This window comes from Coccomyxa subellipsoidea (assembly GCF_000258705.1).
Source record: "Coccomyxa subellipsoidea C-169, whole genome shotgun sequence".
Classification (NCBI taxonomy): domain Eukaryota; kingdom Viridiplantae; phylum Chlorophyta; class Trebouxiophyceae; family Coccomyxaceae; genus Coccomyxa; species Coccomyxa subellipsoidea.
Genome location: NW_005178032.1, coordinates 1,021,781 through 1,039,333, shown reverse-complemented (window position 1 = coordinate 1,039,333; position 17,553 = coordinate 1,021,781). Strand labels below are relative to the sequence as shown.

The 17,553-nt window shown below is 51.7% G+C and overlaps 8 protein-coding genes across 8 annotated transcripts; 4 read left to right on the top strand and 4 right to left on the bottom strand.

Annotated features, from left to right (window-relative positions):
* Positions 1 to 230: 230 nt before the first annotated feature.
* On the bottom strand, positions 231 to 1,686 carry COCSUDRAFT_24503 (Mog1p/PsbP-like protein). The gene is made up of 4 exons (XM_005646405.1): positions 1,303 to 1,686; positions 1,126 to 1,218; positions 876 to 1,018; positions 231 to 671 (listed from the first exon to the last, which is right to left on the bottom strand). Exons 1-4 carry the CDS (start codon positions 1,505 to 1,507, stop codon positions 399 to 401), a joined length of 714 nt encoding a protein of 237 aa, XP_005646462.1. The 5' UTR covers positions 1,508 to 1,686; the 3' UTR covers positions 231 to 398.
* A 365-nt stretch (positions 1,687 to 2,051) lies between these two features.
* On the top strand, positions 2,052 to 3,741 carry COCSUDRAFT_29867 (Arl5-family small GTPase; the record flags this gene model as incomplete). Its single annotated transcript, XM_005646404.1, has 5 exons — positions 2,052 to 2,117; positions 2,313 to 2,438; positions 2,521 to 2,640; positions 2,767 to 2,922; positions 3,070 to 3,741. The coding sequence occupies 5 exons, from the start codon at positions 2,052 to 2,054 to the stop codon at positions 3,214 to 3,216; spliced, it is 615 nt and encodes a 204-aa protein (XP_005646461.1). The 3' UTR covers positions 3,217 to 3,741.
* Positions 3,742 to 4,429: 688 nt separating this feature from the next.
* COCSUDRAFT_56362 (hypothetical protein) lies at positions 4,430 to 5,632 on the bottom strand (the record flags this gene model as incomplete). The annotated part of the gene is made up of 5 exons (XM_005646403.1): positions 4,430 to 4,565; positions 4,806 to 4,864; positions 5,037 to 5,186; positions 5,320 to 5,436; positions 5,591 to 5,632. 5 exons carry the CDS (start codon positions 5,630 to 5,632, stop codon positions 4,430 to 4,432), a joined length of 504 nt encoding a protein of 167 aa, XP_005646460.1.
* A 786-nt stretch (positions 5,633 to 6,418) lies between these two features.
* COCSUDRAFT_56361 (hypothetical protein) lies at positions 6,419 to 7,352 on the top strand (the record flags this gene model as incomplete). The annotated part of the gene is made up of 3 exons (XM_005646402.1): positions 6,419 to 6,627; positions 6,766 to 6,895; positions 7,167 to 7,352. The coding sequence occupies 3 exons, from the start codon at positions 6,419 to 6,421 to the stop codon at positions 7,350 to 7,352; spliced, it is 525 nt and encodes a 174-aa protein (XP_005646459.1).
* Positions 7,353 to 7,638: 286 nt separating this feature from the next.
* COCSUDRAFT_53890 (hypothetical protein) lies at positions 7,639 to 9,082 on the bottom strand. Its single transcript, XM_005646401.1, has 3 exons — positions 8,738 to 9,082; positions 8,498 to 8,566; positions 7,639 to 8,385 (listed from the first exon to the last, which is right to left on the bottom strand). The coding sequence occupies exons 1-3, from the start codon at positions 8,914 to 8,916 to the stop codon at positions 8,322 to 8,324; spliced, it is 312 nt and encodes a 103-aa protein (XP_005646458.1). The 5' UTR covers positions 8,917 to 9,082; the 3' UTR covers positions 7,639 to 8,321.
* Positions 9,083 to 9,265: 183 nt separating this feature from the next.
* COCSUDRAFT_66737 (hypothetical protein) lies at positions 9,266 to 10,701 on the top strand. Its single transcript, XM_005646400.1, has 6 exons — positions 9,266 to 9,381; positions 9,594 to 9,635; positions 9,734 to 9,814; positions 9,955 to 10,044; positions 10,233 to 10,329; positions 10,453 to 10,701. Exons 1-6 carry the CDS (start codon positions 9,310 to 9,312, stop codon positions 10,467 to 10,469), a joined length of 399 nt encoding a protein of 132 aa, XP_005646457.1. The 5' UTR covers positions 9,266 to 9,309; the 3' UTR covers positions 10,470 to 10,701.
* Positions 10,702 to 10,904: 203 nt separating this feature from the next.
* Positions 10,905 to 12,831, bottom strand: COCSUDRAFT_56359 (hypothetical protein; the record flags this gene model as incomplete). Its single annotated transcript, XM_005646399.1, has 6 exons — positions 10,905 to 10,920; positions 11,199 to 11,353; positions 11,527 to 11,736; positions 11,894 to 12,084; positions 12,184 to 12,317; positions 12,806 to 12,831. 6 exons carry the CDS (start codon positions 12,829 to 12,831, stop codon positions 10,905 to 10,907), a joined length of 732 nt encoding a protein of 243 aa, XP_005646456.1.
* A 727-nt stretch (positions 12,832 to 13,558) lies between these two features.
* Positions 13,559 to 17,377, top strand: COCSUDRAFT_29860 (P-loop containing nucleoside triphosphate hydrolase protein). Its single transcript, XM_005646398.1, has 8 exons — positions 13,559 to 13,714; positions 14,036 to 14,269; positions 14,645 to 14,764; positions 15,177 to 15,296; positions 15,579 to 15,702; positions 16,053 to 16,234; positions 16,581 to 16,825; positions 17,024 to 17,377. Exons 1-8 carry the CDS (start codon positions 13,589 to 13,591, stop codon positions 17,202 to 17,204), a joined length of 1,332 nt encoding a protein of 443 aa, XP_005646455.1. The 5' UTR covers positions 13,559 to 13,588; the 3' UTR covers positions 17,205 to 17,377.
* Positions 17,378 to 17,553: the final 176 nt, after the last annotated feature.

The window sequence follows — 17,553 nt, the reverse complement described above, 5'->3', positions numbered from 1 at the left end:
GTTGTAGGATAGATGAGCTTGCCGGCTGCTATTTAAGTCTTTCAGTCGGCTTCAGTTGTGTTGTATGCTAATTATCATATATCGTCGAAGGCCTATTGCTTTCTGAAATGCCTGAACGCGAGTGCCCTACATGAACAGCATGTAACTGTAGAACTGTAGGCCGATTAGATGAGAATCATGCTCAATTGAATGTTGAACTGTTCTCGCTTTCAGATAATGAATCACAATGTAAATTCCCTTTTGCGAGGGTTGGCTTCCTCTTACACTGTAGTACCCATGCACGACTGAATTTTACTGGATGAACGCCTGCCCAGCTTCAACAGCATATGCTGTGCCACTTCTGGTACACCCACTCACACAAATGGTTTTCCGCAGACAGAATGCGGAACAGCCAATCATTATTGAACAGCCAAGATGTCAAAAGAACTTGATGCAGCCTGCACACTTTCCACAACCCCGGGCCCTCCTAGTGGGCTGCAGTCTGGTCCAGGTTTCGAGCATTTAACAGTGCCATTCAGAATGTAAAGCTTCTGTCCTGCTACAGCAACTGTTGATATGACCCGCTTCTTGCCACGGGACGTGTCAAGCTTGTAATCATACGAGTATATTAGAGTACCATTCTCTCCTCTCCGTGAAGCGCTACTCAGCAAGTTCACATATTCCGTGCTCTCCTGCGCAATGAGTGATGACGCTTAGCAACGCCCATTGTTCAATGGTCCATTCTCGACACACCATCACCTATTGCCAAACTCGTGTGAGGAAATAATCTTTGCATGCTTGTTTTTCACAGGAGCTTATACAACATCGCTGCATAATGGGCATCGCAAAACTTGCAGCTTGCAGTAAGAAGGACATGGCAGCAGAGACATGATCACCTTGCTGCGTTCGGCTGCTAAAAGTCTATCACCCACAGCCGTCAAATCGCCAAACTGCTCCAGGCTTTTGATGCGGACGGGTGAAACCGTGACCCCGATGTCTCCTGCTTTGCTAGCTGGCTCCACAAAAAGGACATCTGCCCCTGCCATCACATCACCTGGATTGATGAGAGAAGACAGGGCAGCAACAATGCAGCAATCCTCTTCTTAACGCGACAGGAAAGGACACAGAGTTCAAGCTGGGCTCCACCTGATTTCTCTGTCTTTTGCCAATCAGACGGTATCTGAAATTTGTATCCCTGTTTTGGGCTGGAATACGTTTGGAACTGCGATGTCTCTGTCTCTGTATAGCATGTAAGGCATCATTAGCAACAATACGCTCCTGATGAAAGGCCACGAGCACAGAGTGAGTGCTATGGACACACACCTGCATCGGATGCAGCAGTTTGCAGGGTGGATGCTGTCATAAATAATATCGAGAGCGCTTGACGTCTGCGTATTGGTACAGGGCTCTCTGTTTTGGCTCTGATTGTGACATCAATCGACTGCTTTCTGTGGCTCGCACCCAAAGGTGCAATCCTATAAGGCGCGTAGTTTTGCAATTTGCACAGCAAAGGATTGTGGACAATCATTGCTTTGATATAAGCTATTGATTAAAGCCGTTATGGAAGAATAGATTGCTTCCGAAAACTACATAGGTGATATTAGATCCGATCTGAGAGCTTCCATACTTCAGCAGCTCCACAGAACTATCTCCAAACACTCTGGAAACAGGAACAGCATTCCTTGCGCAGTGCCGCTTTGATTTGGCTTTTGGGACAATAGAAGAAGAATTTGATGTCGAGGAATTGACGTCGACGTCGGCTGCGCCTAGTACTGCATATAGCGTATCTGCCATTTCGATGGGACGAGAGGTCTTTAAGCGAGTTCTTCAGAAGCACTGTCAGCAAAGTGTCAATCCAGATGCTTTTCTGTGGTCTTCAATTCGGAGAGGAGCATTGTGAACGTCTTGCATGACTCTCGTCATTAAATATGTTGCTCCTCGTCCTCCGTGCTGAAGGCGATGTGTCCAGATCTGGCCTTAAACAGAGCACCATATCTTAATAAAGCATAGTTTTGGAAGAAGACTGTCGTTTCAGAGATTTTGGCGTTCATTCTTGACCCCCTTCCAGCCCGATGGGGCAACTTTTTAGCCTCATAGCTCAGTACCTCTTCCCAAATAAGGAGTACAAGATAGTGATGGTGCGCATCTCTAAGCACGCCTGTATGATCACTGTGTGCTCGAAATATGGTGTACAAAGAGAGCAGCCGAAAGATTGTTGGGCTTGCTTCCTCTGTGCATTCTTGCCGGAATACAGGATCCTGGCTTACCTGTGTATAATTTCATCTGAAAGCCCTTTCAGGCCGAAACCGTGACATTGTGAGGGCATGATGCAGGTTGGCCTGGACAATGCCGGCAAGACAACCACATTATACAGGCTCCACTTAGGGGAAGCAGTAGTCACACAGCCCACCGTGGGAAGCAATGTGGAGTGTGTGCAATACAAAAACCTCAAATTTGAGGTACGTCTACAACAGCATTGCTACCTTATCGTTGCACAACAGAAGTTGGGAGCCAGGCTGAAGCGATCAAGGTGCCTTTCAGGTGTGGGACTTAGGCGGGCAGGCGAACTTGAGGCCCTCATGGGCCACGTACTACAGATCAACAGATGCAGTCATTGTTGTGATAGACAGCACTGACAGGGCACGAGCCTCCATAGCAAAGGTCAGTCTGCATGCGTCTCAACACAACCAAATTGGGCCATCTGCAAGTCCGTCATGTACTGGGTCTGCATTTGTCCCTGACCTCAGAAGCAGAAAATCTGAACGGGTGTCTGAATGATTTGTGCAGAATGAGCTGTTCAACCTTCTGGACCACGAACACTTGGCAGAGGCGGCCATCCTCATAATGGCCAACAAGCAGGACTTGAAGGATGCCATGACCGTCAAGGAGATGAGCGATGTCCTGGCGCTGCACAGCATCAAGCGCCATGATTGGCACATACAGGTGCTGCCTCCTGGCCCGCATGCTGAAAGAACAACATGCGCCTGGCAACCGGACAGACTGTGTAATTGCGTTGCACGAAGTGACAGCACATATAGATATGTGTTACCTCAGGCTGATATGGGGTGTGCTGTGCTGTGCTGGGAATAGGCCGCGTGCGCAAAGACTGGGGAGGGGCTTATGGAGGGCATGGAGTGGATTGCGCAGAGGGTGAAGGGGGAGGCAGCTTCGACCACCCCCTTGGCGTCGCCAACACCCAGCCCTGCAAAGCCCCTGGCTCCACAGATGCGAGCCTGAGATTTGCAGCACAGCTCTTTCGAGACAGGTTGGACTGGCTTGCGGAGGAGGCCTGAATAAACATGCACACACCATAGAGACTGCACATACCGCCTTTGAGCACCGCTTCTGCTGCTGCGCTGCAAGCCGTCTTGTTGTGGGCAACGAATGGTCATGGGTATATAAATAAGAAAGGAGTGCTACGGTACCAAAGAAGGTCTCGCGCGGCTAAGGATGGCCTTGTATCTATGGGGTTGCATGCACGAGAAAGTTGGACGTGCTACTGTGTAGTGCATCTCTGCCAACTTACTCTGTGCAGGGAGAGACACTTTGCCAAGGGCTACGCAATAAGTATGACAGTGCCAAGCTTGATTCTAAGAGTACTGCAGGATATCCAGCTGGTCAGTTGTAGGTGCACCCAGTGAAAGAGTAGGCTGTGCCACAGTTGTATATTATATGTTGACAAATACGCAAGAATATATCAAGGAGATTTGTGCGGCAAGCGATAGTGTCCCCACTGCATATTTTCTCCGGCACAGCGCTTAGATGGACAGCAGTGCACAGGAACAGAATCCACCGATACCATGATAAGTGCCATGCATGAATAGCCACTTTCCAAATGCCATAGTACATGTAACATATTTGCCCCATGGAATGTACTGGCACACATGGCTTCTGAGACTTTGTAACTCCGCTATTGCCCAACGTGGGGTGGCCCAGATTCCAGAATATTTTCCTCGCAGAAATTCAGCGCCAAGAACACTTATTTCTAATCAGTAACCTCATGTAAGCGAATTGATCCTGCACCCAACTCTGAACGCAGTGATGGACCTCCACAAACCTATATGCGTTCTAGTGCTGCTGCGGTACCAGGCATGCACAATAGTAGTCCTTCTCAGTTCAAGTAAACTCAGTTCTAGCAAATTGAGCTCTTCTCAGCTCTTGCGGATTCATTCCTGGCTCAGCAACCGTAGTGTACAACACGCCATCCCAAAGACACACACAAGGGGACTGGATATTATTCAACGGCTAATATAGGAGCATGCCTCTTCACCCAACCTCGCAGCGACCCACCCAAAAGATACCTGCACTATCTAAGTGTAAGACAGGCGGCAGCTGTGCATGCTTGGGGCAGGTAGCCGGAGCATCTGAAGGGCCACCAATCTATGCTATGGGATGCCCCAGTACCAATCATCGACCTTGTCCCCATTCATGACGGTGATCGCCAAGCAGCTTAGTCTAGATAGAAGAGGGTCACAATCTTTCGCTGCTCCTTTGCCTCGCTGCATGTCTCCAGCAGCAGGCGGCTGTCGTGGAAGGCAAAGCAGATGACCTGCTGCACCCGCCCCACAATGTCCTGGTTGCATAACCTGCACCCCAACAAAGCTCATTTTAACATCCCAATACCATCATTTCCTGGCTCTGAAAAGACACTTGGGAACTCAGCAAAGCACAGTGCGCGCGAGCTGGTCATAACCTGCACCCCAACAAAGCTCATTGTAACATCCAATCCCATCATTTCCTGGCTCTGTGAAGACACTTGGGAACTCAGCAAAGCACAGTGCGCGCGAGCTGGTGTGGCTTGGGACATAAGGTGCAAGACAGCTGACCTGCTTGCTTCCAGGAGAGAGAGTTTGTCATTGGCAGGCATGTCAATGACATTCTGCACCTGCATGCACCGTTGTATTTATCTCAACACCGCACAGTGGCCATGAATTTTCAGCAGGCGATGATGCACTTCTGTTCACACAAGACTATAGACGGGTGCGCACAGCGCCATTGATCAGGATGCTACGTGACAAGAAAACCTGCCGCCCAGCATTATTTCTTGGTGGGCTCACCTGCTCCAGCAGCTCCTGGCTTTCAGGCGGCTGCTTGCTGCGGCTCTGGGGAAGCACCACCGTCAAAAGATGAGGCTTCTCTGCGCGCAAGGCGCCTCTGATCACAGCTGCGTTTGTCCCGGTCGCCCCAGATGTGTAGATGTGATTGTCCTGAGCAATAGTTGCAGCCTCAGAAACCAAGAATGCAAGCACTCTCTGGCTGCCGAAATGATCGAGAGAGACAGTGACGAACGCATGGCAACTGAACCACACAGGCATTCAGATTACAAAAAGCGTGACTCACCGTGAGGACCATAGCGTAGCTCAACACTTCGATGAGGTTCTGATGGAGAAAGCCCATGTTCCTCGTCCCAAAGAAGCCCAGCTGCTTGGGGCCATTCTGCTGCATAGCTATGAGCTCCTGTGCGCAGCCAGATAAATAGACTGAGAGGGACTTCTGCTCTGCCTTGGTCCGCTGAGATGAAGACTGGCCATGGCGTATGCTCTTGGCAGATAGTCTTATCAGACCGCCAAAGCTGCTGTTCACTAATACTCATTTTATGAAGTGGACATACCGCTAGGTAGTCAATGTCTGCTGGGGGTTTTGACCTCTCCATGACTTGCACCCCGTACTGGTCATCGTCCGCCGAGCCTCTGACTATAGACTCTCCTTGCGTTGGTAGGCGATATTCAGGTGCCTGATCGTCAGCGTAAGAAATCACAGTATCTACTTGCCTTCTATCACGTTGTAATCCTGCTCGAAACGAATGCCCCTTCCTCGCGGTATGTCTATGTGAAACCAAGTCCTCGAATCTGCATCGACATCTTGGTGTTAAGGCTGGTGCTGAGAAAGCTGGTACCCTAAGGAAGCAATTGATTAACGTAGGAGAGGTTCGCGGGGGTTTGAAGGGATGCATCTGCATATTGTACAATGCGGTGATATCAAACATCCATCATATTTGAGCAAGGATCAACACATGAAGAGGCCTTCTACGTATGAGCTGTCCACCAAACGGATAAAGTTCCATCTGTTCCACGTGGGGGCCCGGGTGACTCACTGTACAGAGTTCCATTGGACATTTGCATCTCACCTGTGTTGGTATTGGATCAAAGCTTCCATTGAAGTGAAAGTAGCTTACGATCTTAACTGTCTATACTGATTTCAACGATCAACTTGCTTCTGATATTGTGAAAGCAGGCCACAAGCACCGCTTGTTCGCAGAAAAGTGGTGCTTACAACATCTTGAGAGAGTAGATAAATCATCTGAAATGTCGAAGTAAGCATAACGCCTGCTTCCCCTTGGGAACATCAATTGATCTGGACAGAGAGGACCACCCCTTGCGATCAAAAATTTCAGCATATGACTTGCACGTGAAACTTAATATTGGTTCTTCGCAGATTCATGGATACATTGGGAGATCTCTCAGGGTCAGACTCAGAGGATGCCAGTGATGCTCCAGAAGGGGAAGTAGAGCCGGCTATGAAGAAGAAGAAAAAGACAGCTGCCTCAGAACCTGCTCCAGAGGATCTGGAACGCCTAGGCTACAAACGCGGCCCCTCCATTCTTTATGTGCCTGAACCAAAGGATAGCTCTGAGCCAAATTGGGATTGGTGAGGCATGCTGTACCTTGATCCGAAAGAATTTGTTGATGATCACAGACGTCAGTTGAAGGCACCATCATGTCCTGCACAGAGCAGTTCAACCCCAGAGGCCCTCTCCCGCTGACTGCTGCTTTATGATCGGTTCAGGGGAACAGGGTCCAAAAATGATGCAGAGGACGAGGAACAGGAGAGTTTTCAGGACAGGGAGCACACCAGGCATGCCACCGGAAACAAGCTGGAAGAAATTGCGCGCCGGCAGCGCCTCGCTCAAGAGCAGGTTTGCATTCTCGCACAATGCTGGGGGAGGTCAGACAACCACATGGCGCAGATCTGGATACTGGATGCTGTGTATATACAATGCGAGGCAGCCCCTTCTTCCTTCTTGGCGCCCACAGTGTCTTCCATTTGTCCTCTCCTCATGCGTCTAGCTAGGCGGAGGCACAAATGCAATGTGCCCTGCATGCAATGGACAAGGGATTCCTGAAACTGTAGTGGGAGACGCAGATGTTAGCAGGAAATTCAGGGAAGCCTCGGCTTGTCATGTACAGGCGCGAATTGCAAAGGCTGAAGCTCGGCAGGAGAAGGAGAGGTTAGCAGCTGAGCAGCGGCTGAGCTTCAAGCAGAAGGAGAAGCGCAAGAGGGAGCTTGGGCAGGCCAAGGGCGGCAAGGGCAATTATGTCGAAGAGGAGAAGCGGATTGCCCGGCAGTTTGGCGTTTATTCTGGCTTTGACTAGACCCTGTTTGTGCATTTAGGATTCATAGAACTTTTAAAAATGCCTCGGCTGGCGGGTTGCGGTAATGAGCACCGTGCCCACGGTTGATTGGGTCTTGCTTAAGCAAGCTTGGATCTGGCGAGTCCATCAAGGGTAGGATATATGGCAGCCTTTCCCTGCAGCTTGTCTGTAGACGCAGCTAGGAAAACTTTCCTGGAAAAGCGTGTACCGTAACAATACGCTGAAATGTTGAGGATTCGGAAGCGATAGTTTAGATGTAAGCGATGAGTGACTGTAACTGACAACTGTCTGGCACATGTTTACACTTTCAACTGCCAGTGTGCAACTTTCAGGTTGATTGGAATCTTGCTATAGCTTAGCAAGATTACTCAAAGCTATAGCTCAAATTAAGCTCAGGGAAACAGAGCAAAGCAGGAGCAACGCAGTGGTGTCTTTGAAGCCGCAGGCATTGAATTAGAGAAAGAGGTATGCAGACATCAAGGCAGAGCGAGCGCCAGGAGATAGGAAAAAGGGCTGCCTCGCGAGTGCACGTCATTTGACAACAATAAAATAATCCCCCAGGCATTGAATTGAACATAAGTTAATTCTTGCGGCAATACATAAGAAAGGATGTATTTTTCGTCTGTGGTAAGCAGGCCAGTGAGTCAGGTGGCAGGAAGTATCGCTGATGCTGATCAGCATCATGATAGCTCCACCGTGCCGGCCTCAGAGTCTGCAGTATGACTCCACATGGACTCCCATCTCACTGACCCATCGCTTCAAGGTGTCTCAATTGCTAATCACGGAGAATTACGATTTTACAGATGTCTCTAGCCTTTCAAGTGCTTGGTCAACAGCTTTACACTCGCTACTGTCTAAGCTGGCATCTGGATCTGAGGATCTCTGAGCTGCACTTCGGCAGTACTAGCAGTGCAAAATTCTAGAAGGACAAAATGCGCCTGTAACCTGGCCTGTCGGCATTGCAAAGCATCATGAAACTGGAAAGGCTGCCTCGAATGCCTTCTGCTCCTTGCGGCACTTCTCAAATTTGTTGCTGCATGTACAGCACACCACTCAGTCAAGACTTGCATGGTCTGTAAGTGGCTCGGCAGCCCTCAGTCTGCAGCACATCCTTGATCAACTGACATCATTGCATCAGCGCGCACCTGTAATAGTCCATGCACTCATAGAAGGCCTTGAACTCCTCTGGCGCCTTCTCCTGAGCTAGTTTCAACCTACAGGGCAAATATGGGCTAAGTACTCAACTGCATTAGCAGACCTCATCCCTTCTGCTTGGATTGCCAACATCAACTATTAGCCAGAGATCTCTGAGAAGACGTTGAACGGCAATTAGAAGATGATTCGACACAAAATGGGCCCTACACAAAGAGGGTGGAAAGGCGCACGTTTCAATAGCACATGAGGTCACAGCGTCCCCTTCCTTGAGGCATGCTTCGGGATTTTTGTCATTCCTTTTGCACTCTACGAAAACTTTGCTTTGCTTCGAGCATCGAGCAGCCAAGTGCTTCGAGATAGACATGAGGACTGCTGATGTCGGTGGGGGTGTCTCATCCTCTGATGCCATCTCTGAACTCAGCGACACAGCTCACCCCAGTCGCAATTCAGAAATCAGATCACAATCGCATTCAATTTATCCTGGGGACGTTAAGTAGAGCTTGGTGCCCGTCAGATTATCAACCAAGGTGCACGGCTGAGCCTACTGGGTTGATCGAGGGGTTATTGAATCTGGTGTCCGTGTCTCTCTGTGATCGATAGATTGAAATCTAAGATTGAGCAGGGGAAAGCAGGAGTGTTGGGCAAGACCCTAAAACTCTCATGCCTTACTGATCCCATATTACTAATCGATTAGAAGGACCCAGAGCCGCCTCACTGGAGAGCGAAAGCAACAAGGCCACAGACAGTGCGAGGCAGCGGCAGTACTTTGCTCTTTAAAGCACACTCTTCTGCCGCTGCAAAGATGGCGGAGAAGTCGTGCACGATCCGGACCAGGAAGTTTATGACCAACAAGCTGTTGGCCAGACGGCAATTTGTAAGTTTCTCGGGCCAGCTGAGTCTACAGCATGCTGGTAGCATTGGGATGCTTAGTGGCTATATTACGATCAAGCACTTTCGTTTCTTGGCATCGTGTCCTGGAGCCTTCGACACCTTGATTTGGCTGCCAGACATCCTTGCTGTAGTGAGGGTCTCCTTGTCCTTTATCAAAATACGTTACAAGAGTCTTATCAATGATTTGCAATGCAGGTGATCGATGTTCTGCACCCAGGCAGGCCTAATGTGCCCAAGGTGAGCTTGGAGGCCTCGATGTAGTGAGGCAGCTTTGGAGTTCTTCACTTTCACTTCTGTCTGTAGAACGGTTATCTGATGCAATTCTTTGTCTGCAGGCCGAGCTGAAGGAGAAGCTGACAAAGATGTACGATGTCCGCGACAGCAACGGCGTCTTTGTCTTTGGCTTCAGGACCCAGGTATGCGGTGCCTGCAGCCACATCATACTGGATGGCGATACCTTAGACATTAATTGTTGCATACTCAAGGTGCTCGGCAGTTGTTGCAAAGGCAGATACCAGAGGCACTTTGGCTGACCGACTGCTTCTTGCTGTTGTAGTTTGGTGGCGGCAAGTCCACAGGCTTTGGGCTGATCTATGACACCGTCGACGCGGCCAAGAAGTTCGAGCCAAAGTACAGGCTCATCAGGGTGCGTCTTCAATGCTGCTGACATAAGGGGCGCAGAATGCTCTTGAAATACCTTCAATGTGGAAGTGAAACGTCGACGAGGAGCCCGTCTGCCACTGTGACGTCATGCAAGTCCCTTTCATGCTCATACAGCTGCTGCAAAGAGGGGCTGTTTGTTGAGGCTTGACGAGAGTGTGTCGTTGATTGCAGAATGGACTGGCAGAGGCCCCACAGAACAAGTCCAGGAAGCAGATCAAGGAGAGGAAAAACCGCACCAAGAAGATCCGTGGTGTCAAGAAGAACGCAGGTGAGGATCTGGGTTGCTGTAGCACAGTATGCATATTTCCAGCGTGTTTTCGTTCGGAAATATTCTATTCAATTCCCAATGTGGGTTCTGTATTGATGGCTAATGTTCTTCTGTGTTCTGCAGTTGTTGGAAAGAAGTGAGGAGGGCAGGGTGGCTGCTGTCTATGGGCGGCTCACGACGAAGCATAGAAAGCAATTGCTGTGGCCTGCAGCTGTTTCGTATGGTTGCTTGGCGTGCTGGCAGCATAATGTCAGTTGGACTAGAATTGACAGCAAGCTTGCGGCACAGCGTGCTTTGTGCATCGTGACTGCACCTCTCATTCTGGCTGGTCTCATGTACACTTCGGCATTGTAATAACCACGTTATGTTCCATAGTGATTATGAAGCTGCTTAGGCTTCTTCAAAAACACTGTGCCACCTATTGGATTCAGAGTCATCCTCAAGAAGGCCATTGATCAAGTGCCCTTTGCATTAGCAGGTGGCCTCTGCATGTATCTGTCCTTACAGACACGAATTTCAGGCTTCAAACCATAGTCATGACATTTCATATCAAATCGTTGCTTTAAATGGCATCACTAATCCTGGGCGCCCCTGTTGTTCCAGCGACATCCCACAAAAGATCCAACAATTTCTGGCCCATTTCCTACTTCCAAGCTCCACACTCAATTCTCTGCCCTGGGCCGCTGAGTCAGGTAGATTGCCGGTCCTAGGAAGGGCAAGAGCGAAAGCAATGGAAGCCATCGTTCCCTGCCGCCACCCGATCACAGCAGATTCAGCCCAAGGATCCTCCTTTCAACCAAACCCCAATTATCTCACCTATACACTTCCATTTAGGATCATGACCTGTCAGGGGCTGTGCAAGAATGTACCTGCCCTGCCATTGGCGCTTCTCCGCATCGTTCCACATCCAGAAGGGCGCGAACAGACATAGCGCCGCAAAGTCAGAGGTTGTAACGTGCACAAATCGGCTCTCTAGGAAGAGCTTTCCATATGCACTCCATGCGTCTCCTCCTGCCAAGGCCGCCTGCGTGCAGAATGCACACTTACCCCTGACCTTCCTCTAACATGCACATGCAACTTCCCTCCAGCGTCCAGGCTCTAGCATCCATTAATCTGACGGCATGCATATGCAATAGCTCTGGTCTGAATGGGTCAGCAAACAGGTGAGGCAAGCCGGGAGTGGGGTGGGAAGCGTACTTGGGCAACAGTGGCAACAGCACCAGCCAGGATGAGCCAGGCGCCAATCCTGGACTCAGTCCCCTTCAGCCCCAGCTTGTTCCAGCCCTCAAGCTCCTCTGCCTTGGGCGGCGCCACTGCCTCCTTTGAAGGCGTCCACAGGGCAAAGTAGGGCCCCAGAGCAAAGACTCCCACTCCAAAGGACAGTGTCACAAATGGCCATGCCGGGATCTGACCAGCAGGAAATAAAATCGATCAGATTCCTGCTCATATTGAGCAAAGAAAGCAGCCCATAATGCTGTCCTTTAAAGTAGCATGCTCGTGAGACCTGTCAGCTGCACGCTTCTTCAGAAGGACAGCTTTGCCCGCATGCATGCAGAGCGCACACCTTGTTGCCGCTGCGAGCTGAGGGAACGAGCAGGGCTGCATAGATGGCAGGCCAGAGTCCCATCATAAAGAAGAGCTGCGTGAAGACTGCATTCACTTGCACGCCATCGTCGACACCGAGCCCGCTCAACTTCTCCAGGAAGTACATGTCCCTGTATGGTGTCTGGTTGGGGCTCAGCAGCAGCGCGTAGCCTGCACATCACAGGCAGTCTGGGTGACGGTCTGAACACTGTTCTGCGCTGCACACACGACAGCATACTATTGTGACAAGGAGACAAAGGAATTGGCTACCTACAAAGGCAGCCCAGAAGAGGAGGCCCCCTGCAGCGCTGATCAAATCATAGCTCTGCTCTGGTGCCTTGTGTGGATCTGCAGCCTTGCCCTCCTGAACTTCTGTCTCCGCCTCATCTCTCCCAGCACCTACCCTGCAAGGCCTGTGAGAGCTGACTGTTTGGTGAGAATGGGTCAATGATAAAGTGCAAACCTCACCCACAAAATCGTGACCAAACCTCGTGGAAGTTGAACGGCTTGGAGTCAGGCTAAGAATTTGTCTTCTTGACAAGGGAATCGCTGTACACGAACCATTAAATGGGCCCTTGCTAACAGAGGGTAGTCTCACAGCATGGCATGTGTGCCTTACACCGGTAAAGGGACGAGCGTTCAGAGCCTGAAAATTCATTGTACCGCCTAGAAAACTGTATCTCTGAAGTGTATTTACAGAATGGGCTGCACAAGTTCAGATCGGCAGATCGCAAGATGTCAGATCACCAATCGTGAGTGAACTGCCTGTACACTGGTTCTGGGTATCAAGCTCGCTGCCTTACTGAAGAAGAGTGGCGAAACAATTTTTATGAGATTTTATGTCGTGAATTTGAGGTTCTCCTGCTGGTGATCATGACCAACAGTTGCCTACTTTGGGAGGGTGGTCTTCTCCGACATGCAAGTCTCGGAGCAAGTTCGGAGCAACAGTGTCTTGAACACTGACGATCCAGTGGCTTCTGGAAGGACCCTTTACGACCGAAGGCTTGAAATATCACAGCAATGCTAACGCGATTTACAGCAAAGACGGTCCAGCAGGTGAAGGCATCTCTTTTCTCCTTCTAAATACAATCAAACTGGCATGTCAACACCAGACTGATGCGCAGTGTATTTCCATTGCAGATGCTGCTTAGAGATGCAGCGATGCTCGGTCATCGACAGTATGCTGCCCCAGCAAAACAGGCTGCCGTCAAGTGGTCCACCATGCTCTTCAAGGCTGCCACAGAGCGTGGAGCAGTGCGAACTAATGCAAGGAAGGCTCCCGTTGGGACAAGAAGACACAGGGAAGGTGGGCACCTAGCGCAAGGACCTCCTGAGTATTATCAATTTGAGAGTGGCAGATGAGAGTTCCAAGAGAGGCGTGACGAGTGGGCTGTTCTTTTGCAGAATCAGGGGCAGCAGGGCCGGCTGTACTGACAGATGCTCCCTCAGAAGCAGAGGCGCAGCTTGAAGAAAGGCGTGTTGACTCCAGCCAAGCCAGCACCTCTGGGCGCACACCAGAGCAAGCATTCCTCACCCTGGGCGTTGATGACAGGCTGCTGGTGAGACTCCTGGGACATCCAAATCTGTCCGGATTGCCGTACCCTTGCAAAGTAATGCCACTTGAAGTGTTTTGTAAAGAGTTCATGGGATTGCCTTGCAGGCGCGCTTGCACGAGATGGGGATAAGTGAGCCGACGCAGGTGCAGGACGCTTCCATCCCCAAGGTGCTCAAGGGCGGCAACGTGGCCATCCAGTGCTACACGGGCTCCGGCAAGGCAAGCAGCTCCCACTTCTATCATCATGTATAGTCCAAATCATGCTGCTTTGCACCTCAATGCGGTGCCTGCAGAACACCCCGCCGCAGGCAGGAACAGCATCTACAATTGCAGCGTGCTGTTCTGTGGCATCCGAGACAGCACTGTTCACCCTGGCAAGCGCTTCACGAGCCCACAGGATGGGGCTTGCACATCCACTCAAGATGCTGTCCATCTGACTGAGGAGAGCTGTGGTGTGACAAGTGACCTGATATACAGGCTAGAGGGCCACATTTCGGTAACCATGCTTTTGGACCGAAAAGCCAGCCATCGATGCCGATCTGTGATGTGTGGGGCGTGTGCGCGCAGACGCTGGCGTACCTCCTGCCAGTGCTGAGCCTGGCACTGCAGAGGGCGGAGCAGGAGTTTGAGGCGCTGTCATCGCGGAAGAAGGCAGCGCTGGCTGGCAGCCTGCAGGCGGTTGTGGTGGTGCCCAGCCGCGAGCTGGCGATGCAGATCGCGCGCGTGGGTCAGGCGCTGCTGCCACCCCAGGCGCGCGGCTGCGTGCAGCAGGCCATCGGCGGCGCCAACATCAACCGCCAGGTGCCGACCCTTTTGCTGTCTCCCTCCAAGCGCGCGTGGCGCATGCGGCTCAAGTATGGCAGTGTGTGTACCTACGAATTCGCTTGGCTTTGCTATGCATCCTGAAGGAGCCACTAAGAGAAGTGAGAGTCAGCCACATGCCCTCACCAAGGAGACCAGCACTTTGCGGAGCAGTATGCTGGATCCATCACGCAGGGCTTGCATGCTGCAGAGGAGGCAATTAGCACTTGTATTTCCTGTGGTGAGAGGTTGCATAGCAGAGACTGGGGGAGAATGTGCTCAAGGCTATTTAATCAGTTTGATTGTGTAAGTTTTATGTTGAGGCAGCAGGCGCAGGTATGACTGGGAGTTGAGCGTGTGTTTCAAACCGTGCAGATGGAGGCAATAAAGCAGAACAAGCCACTGATGGTGGTGGGCACGCCGGGCAGGCTGGCAGAGCTGAGCCGCTCTGGAGCGCTGCAGACACACCCGGCCGGCATCCTCGTCCTCGACGAGGTCTGCACTCCCAGCCTCCACGTCTACACGCTAATCTTCTCCTGGGCAGCCTCTGGGTCTTTGCTGGCTCCTGCTGTCCTATGACAGGAAGGCATTGAAAGATGCACCACGTTTTCGGCCAGCTTCTGTTGCATCTGATCATTCCGTGTCTAAGCACCTGGCGCGGCACGTTGCCAAGGTGGCTGCAGGACATCACAAGGAGAAGCCGGCGGGTGTTGACAGGCTTGATGTCAGAGGATGGTAGTACAAAATTCTGCTTCCGTGAGTGTGTTACTGTCTCCAATCGGCATCGTTAGGGACCATAATTGTTGATACGCATGCCGTTCTGAACAACCGTCCTCTGTCAGCTTGCGCAGAGCAGGGCGCGCATGCATTAATGCGGCGCTGAGGGCCGCTGTGTGTGGGCTGACAGGTGGACCAGCTGCTGGCGGTGCAGTTCCGGGAGGACATGACGCGCCTGACTGAGCACGTCGGCCGCAAATGCCCCGCCGGCCGCCAGACCATCCTCGTCTCAGCCACCCTCACCCAAAACGTGCGCGCTCTCAGAGACCTCCGCACACGAAGCAAGGGCACACCCATTGCACAGTGCTGACTCTTGAGTGGGATAGGGGCAGTCTACCATTCCTCTCTTTGTAGTGGTGTGCGTGCATACATACAGGGCATTTCAGTGGACCTTCAATGCGCTGTCTGGGGATGCCAGCATCTGCATAAACTGTGACTGGGTATGGTTGGCCCTCCAACAGGTCTGACAACATATTTTTCTTCCGTTGTGCAGGTGCTGGTGCAGTGTGCGAAGTGGTGCCCCCAGCCAGAGGCGGTCTTCTCGTCGGTGCAGGCGGCACAGCCGAGCCAGCCGAAGCAGCAGTCCGCATCTCCATCTGCGCCGCAGTGGGGCTGGGATGACCTGAAATTCAGCGCAGGCGACACCCTCAACCCAGGTGCACCCCTCACGCAGAAAGCCTCCAGTCCTTTAGTAGCTGCAAGGAGTTTGCAGTGTGAGAGAAGTAAAAACCCATGCAACTGTAATGGTATATCCTCCCCCACCGCCGTGTCACTGGTCATGTTGAGCCGTCCCTTGTCTTGCACAGAGCATTTCAGACAGTGCGGAGACGCCTAGCGAGCCTGCGGGTGATGCATGGCACTTTGCATGGTTCCATGGGCATGTTTCAACCTGTGTTGGGGTGCGCGCAGCGACTGTGGGCAGCGCCGGTGGCGTCGGGCTGGGTTGCTAAATGGGAAACCTTGAAATGCTCTGTGTAAAGCTGACTTTGTGTTGGGGTGCGCGCAGCCACGCGGAGCAGCGCGGGTGGAGTGGGCACGGCAGACGCGATGCCGCTGATGCCGCCGAAGCTGGAGCACGGCTGGCTACTGGTGGACCGGCGGCACAGAGTGGACGCCGTTCGCCGCGTGATCCACGCCCTCAACTCGCACCGCGCCCTCGTCTTCATGAACTTCCAGCAGCGCCTCAATGTGCGCGCCCTGCTTCCCCCTCTCTTCATCTTTGTGTTGCGATTCCCTCTGTTTGCAAGTCTGCCTTCTTCTAGGATGAGTCTATGTGCTCTACAGGAGCCTTCATTGGCTTTCCTTCACTGCAAGCAAACAGACGGTGGAAAGGCGGTATTTCCTGCAGAAGCCATGCCAATCGGAGGCTAGCGACGGGAAGACCTGCTCTAAGCACATGTCAGTGAAGACATACAATGTAGTGCGACCAACATGAAGGGAGAAAGGGCTACCTCGCAATGTTATGCAACGTGTGCAAAATAAGACACCTCCGGCCCAGGCTGTTTTGTTTGAGTGTCAGTGGGCTGTGCTGCAGGACACCAAGTACAAGCTGGAGGTGCACAAGATGGCGGTGGGGACACTGAGCGGGGACATGGGCAAGACCGAGCGCGCCAACATGCTGCGGAGATTCGCGCGCGGCGACTTTCGGGCATTGATTGTGAGCGACGTGGCTGCGCGTGGACTGGACCTGCCGGACTGCGATGCCGTCATCAACCTGGAGCTGCCCAGCGATGCTGCCCACTACGCCCACCGCGCCGGCCGCACCGGCCGCGCCGGCAGGTGCTGCCCCTCTGCCCCAGTTTTTGATTCTCTTTTCCTTGCCTGCTTTTGACCCAAACTTTGATGCTGAACGGTAGAGACCGTTAACAGAGGTTGCTTTCAATCACTCCATTTTATTAGGCGTGACTGGACTCCTGCATGCCGTTGCGAGGGATCTATGTGCTTTGCATGACTTTGAGATGTATGCTTTTGGTGCAGGGATGGTGTCGTGGTGTCTTTGGCGGAGCCTTCGGAGACATTTGTGATGAAGAAGCTGGCGCGGAGGCTGGGAGTGCCCATCCCCGAGTTGAGGATACAGGGAGGAGTCATTGAACCCATCCCCAGTGACCCATCTGCAGCCGCTGCAATCGCAGGATCTGGAGCGGCAGTGGAGGAGTGAAAAGTTGTAGTGTGCTTTTGTACAGTCATTTAATGTTACATGACTGGCTCATATTGATGCTTGCTTTTAAAAGTGACACGACGTGACGCATCTTGGCATTCACAAGCGCCATCACATTAGTGACCGACCGGGAACTAGGCAGCTGTAGGATTTTGTCTGTAATGGGGCAAAGCAAACCAGTCGTCCCCCAAAATGAAGAAATGAATCTGTAATCATTACAGTGTAATGCACTGAAACACCATCAACTCAACTGGCACCAGCTCGAGCTTGTTTGAAATATTCTTGTGATTTGGGTGTTGGCATCAATCCTCTCCTCCCTGAACAAATCATAAGCGAACACGCCGCAACA

What these genes read in the sequence shown, in the direction of transcription:
- COCSUDRAFT_24503 (XM_005646405.1), bottom strand. Translation starts at nt 1,507, where the DNA reads ATGATTGTCCACAATCCTTTGCTGTGCAAATTGCAAAACTACGCGCCT. An exon ending in GCAAAAGACAGAGAAATCAG is followed by an intron (nt 1,019 to 1,125) that starts GTGGAGCCCAGC and finishes ATGTGATGGCAG; the next exon opens with GGGCAGATGTCCTTTTTGTG. An exon ending in TAGCAGCCGAACGCAGCAAG is followed by an intron (nt 672 to 875) that starts GTGATCATGTCT and finishes CTCATTGCGCAG; the next exon opens with GAGAGCACGGAATATGTGAA.
- COCSUDRAFT_53890 (XM_005646401.1), bottom strand. Translation starts at nt 8,916, where the DNA reads ATGGCATCAGAGGATGAGACACCCCCACCGACATCAGCAGTCCTCATG. An exon ending in ACCTCATGTGCTATTGAAAC is followed by an intron (nt 8,567 to 8,737) that starts GTGCGCCTTTCC and finishes TTTGCCCTGTAG; the next exon opens with GTTGAAACTAGCTCAGGAGA. An exon ending in GAGTGCATGGACTATTACAG is followed by an intron (nt 8,386 to 8,497) that starts GTGCGCGCTGAT and finishes CTGTACATGCAG; the next exon opens with CAACAAATTTGAGAAGTGCC.
- COCSUDRAFT_66737 (XM_005646400.1), top strand. Translation starts at nt 9,310, where the DNA reads ATGGCGGAGAAGTCGTGCACGATCCGGACCAGGAAGTTTATGACCAAC. An exon ending in TCTTTGGCTTCAGGACCCAG is followed by an intron (nt 9,815 to 9,954) that starts GTATGCGGTGCC and finishes TTGCTGTTGTAG; the next exon opens with TTTGGTGGCGGCAAGTCCAC. An exon ending in CAAAGTACAGGCTCATCAGG is followed by an intron (nt 10,045 to 10,232) that starts GTGCGTCTTCAA and finishes CGTTGATTGCAG; the next exon opens with AATGGACTGGCAGAGGCCCC.
- COCSUDRAFT_29860 (XM_005646398.1), top strand. Translation starts at nt 13,589, where the DNA reads ATGGGGATAAGTGAGCCGACGCAGGTGCAGGACGCTTCCATCCCCAAG. An exon ending in GCTCCCACTTCTATCATCAT is followed by an intron (nt 13,715 to 14,035) that starts GTATAGTCCAAA and finishes GTGTGCGCGCAG; the next exon opens with ACGCTGGCGTACCTCCTGCC. An exon ending in CGCACCGGCCGCGCCGGCAG is followed by an intron (nt 16,826 to 17,023) that starts GTGCTGCCCCTC and finishes CTTTTGGTGCAG; the next exon opens with GGATGGTGTCGTGGTGTCTT.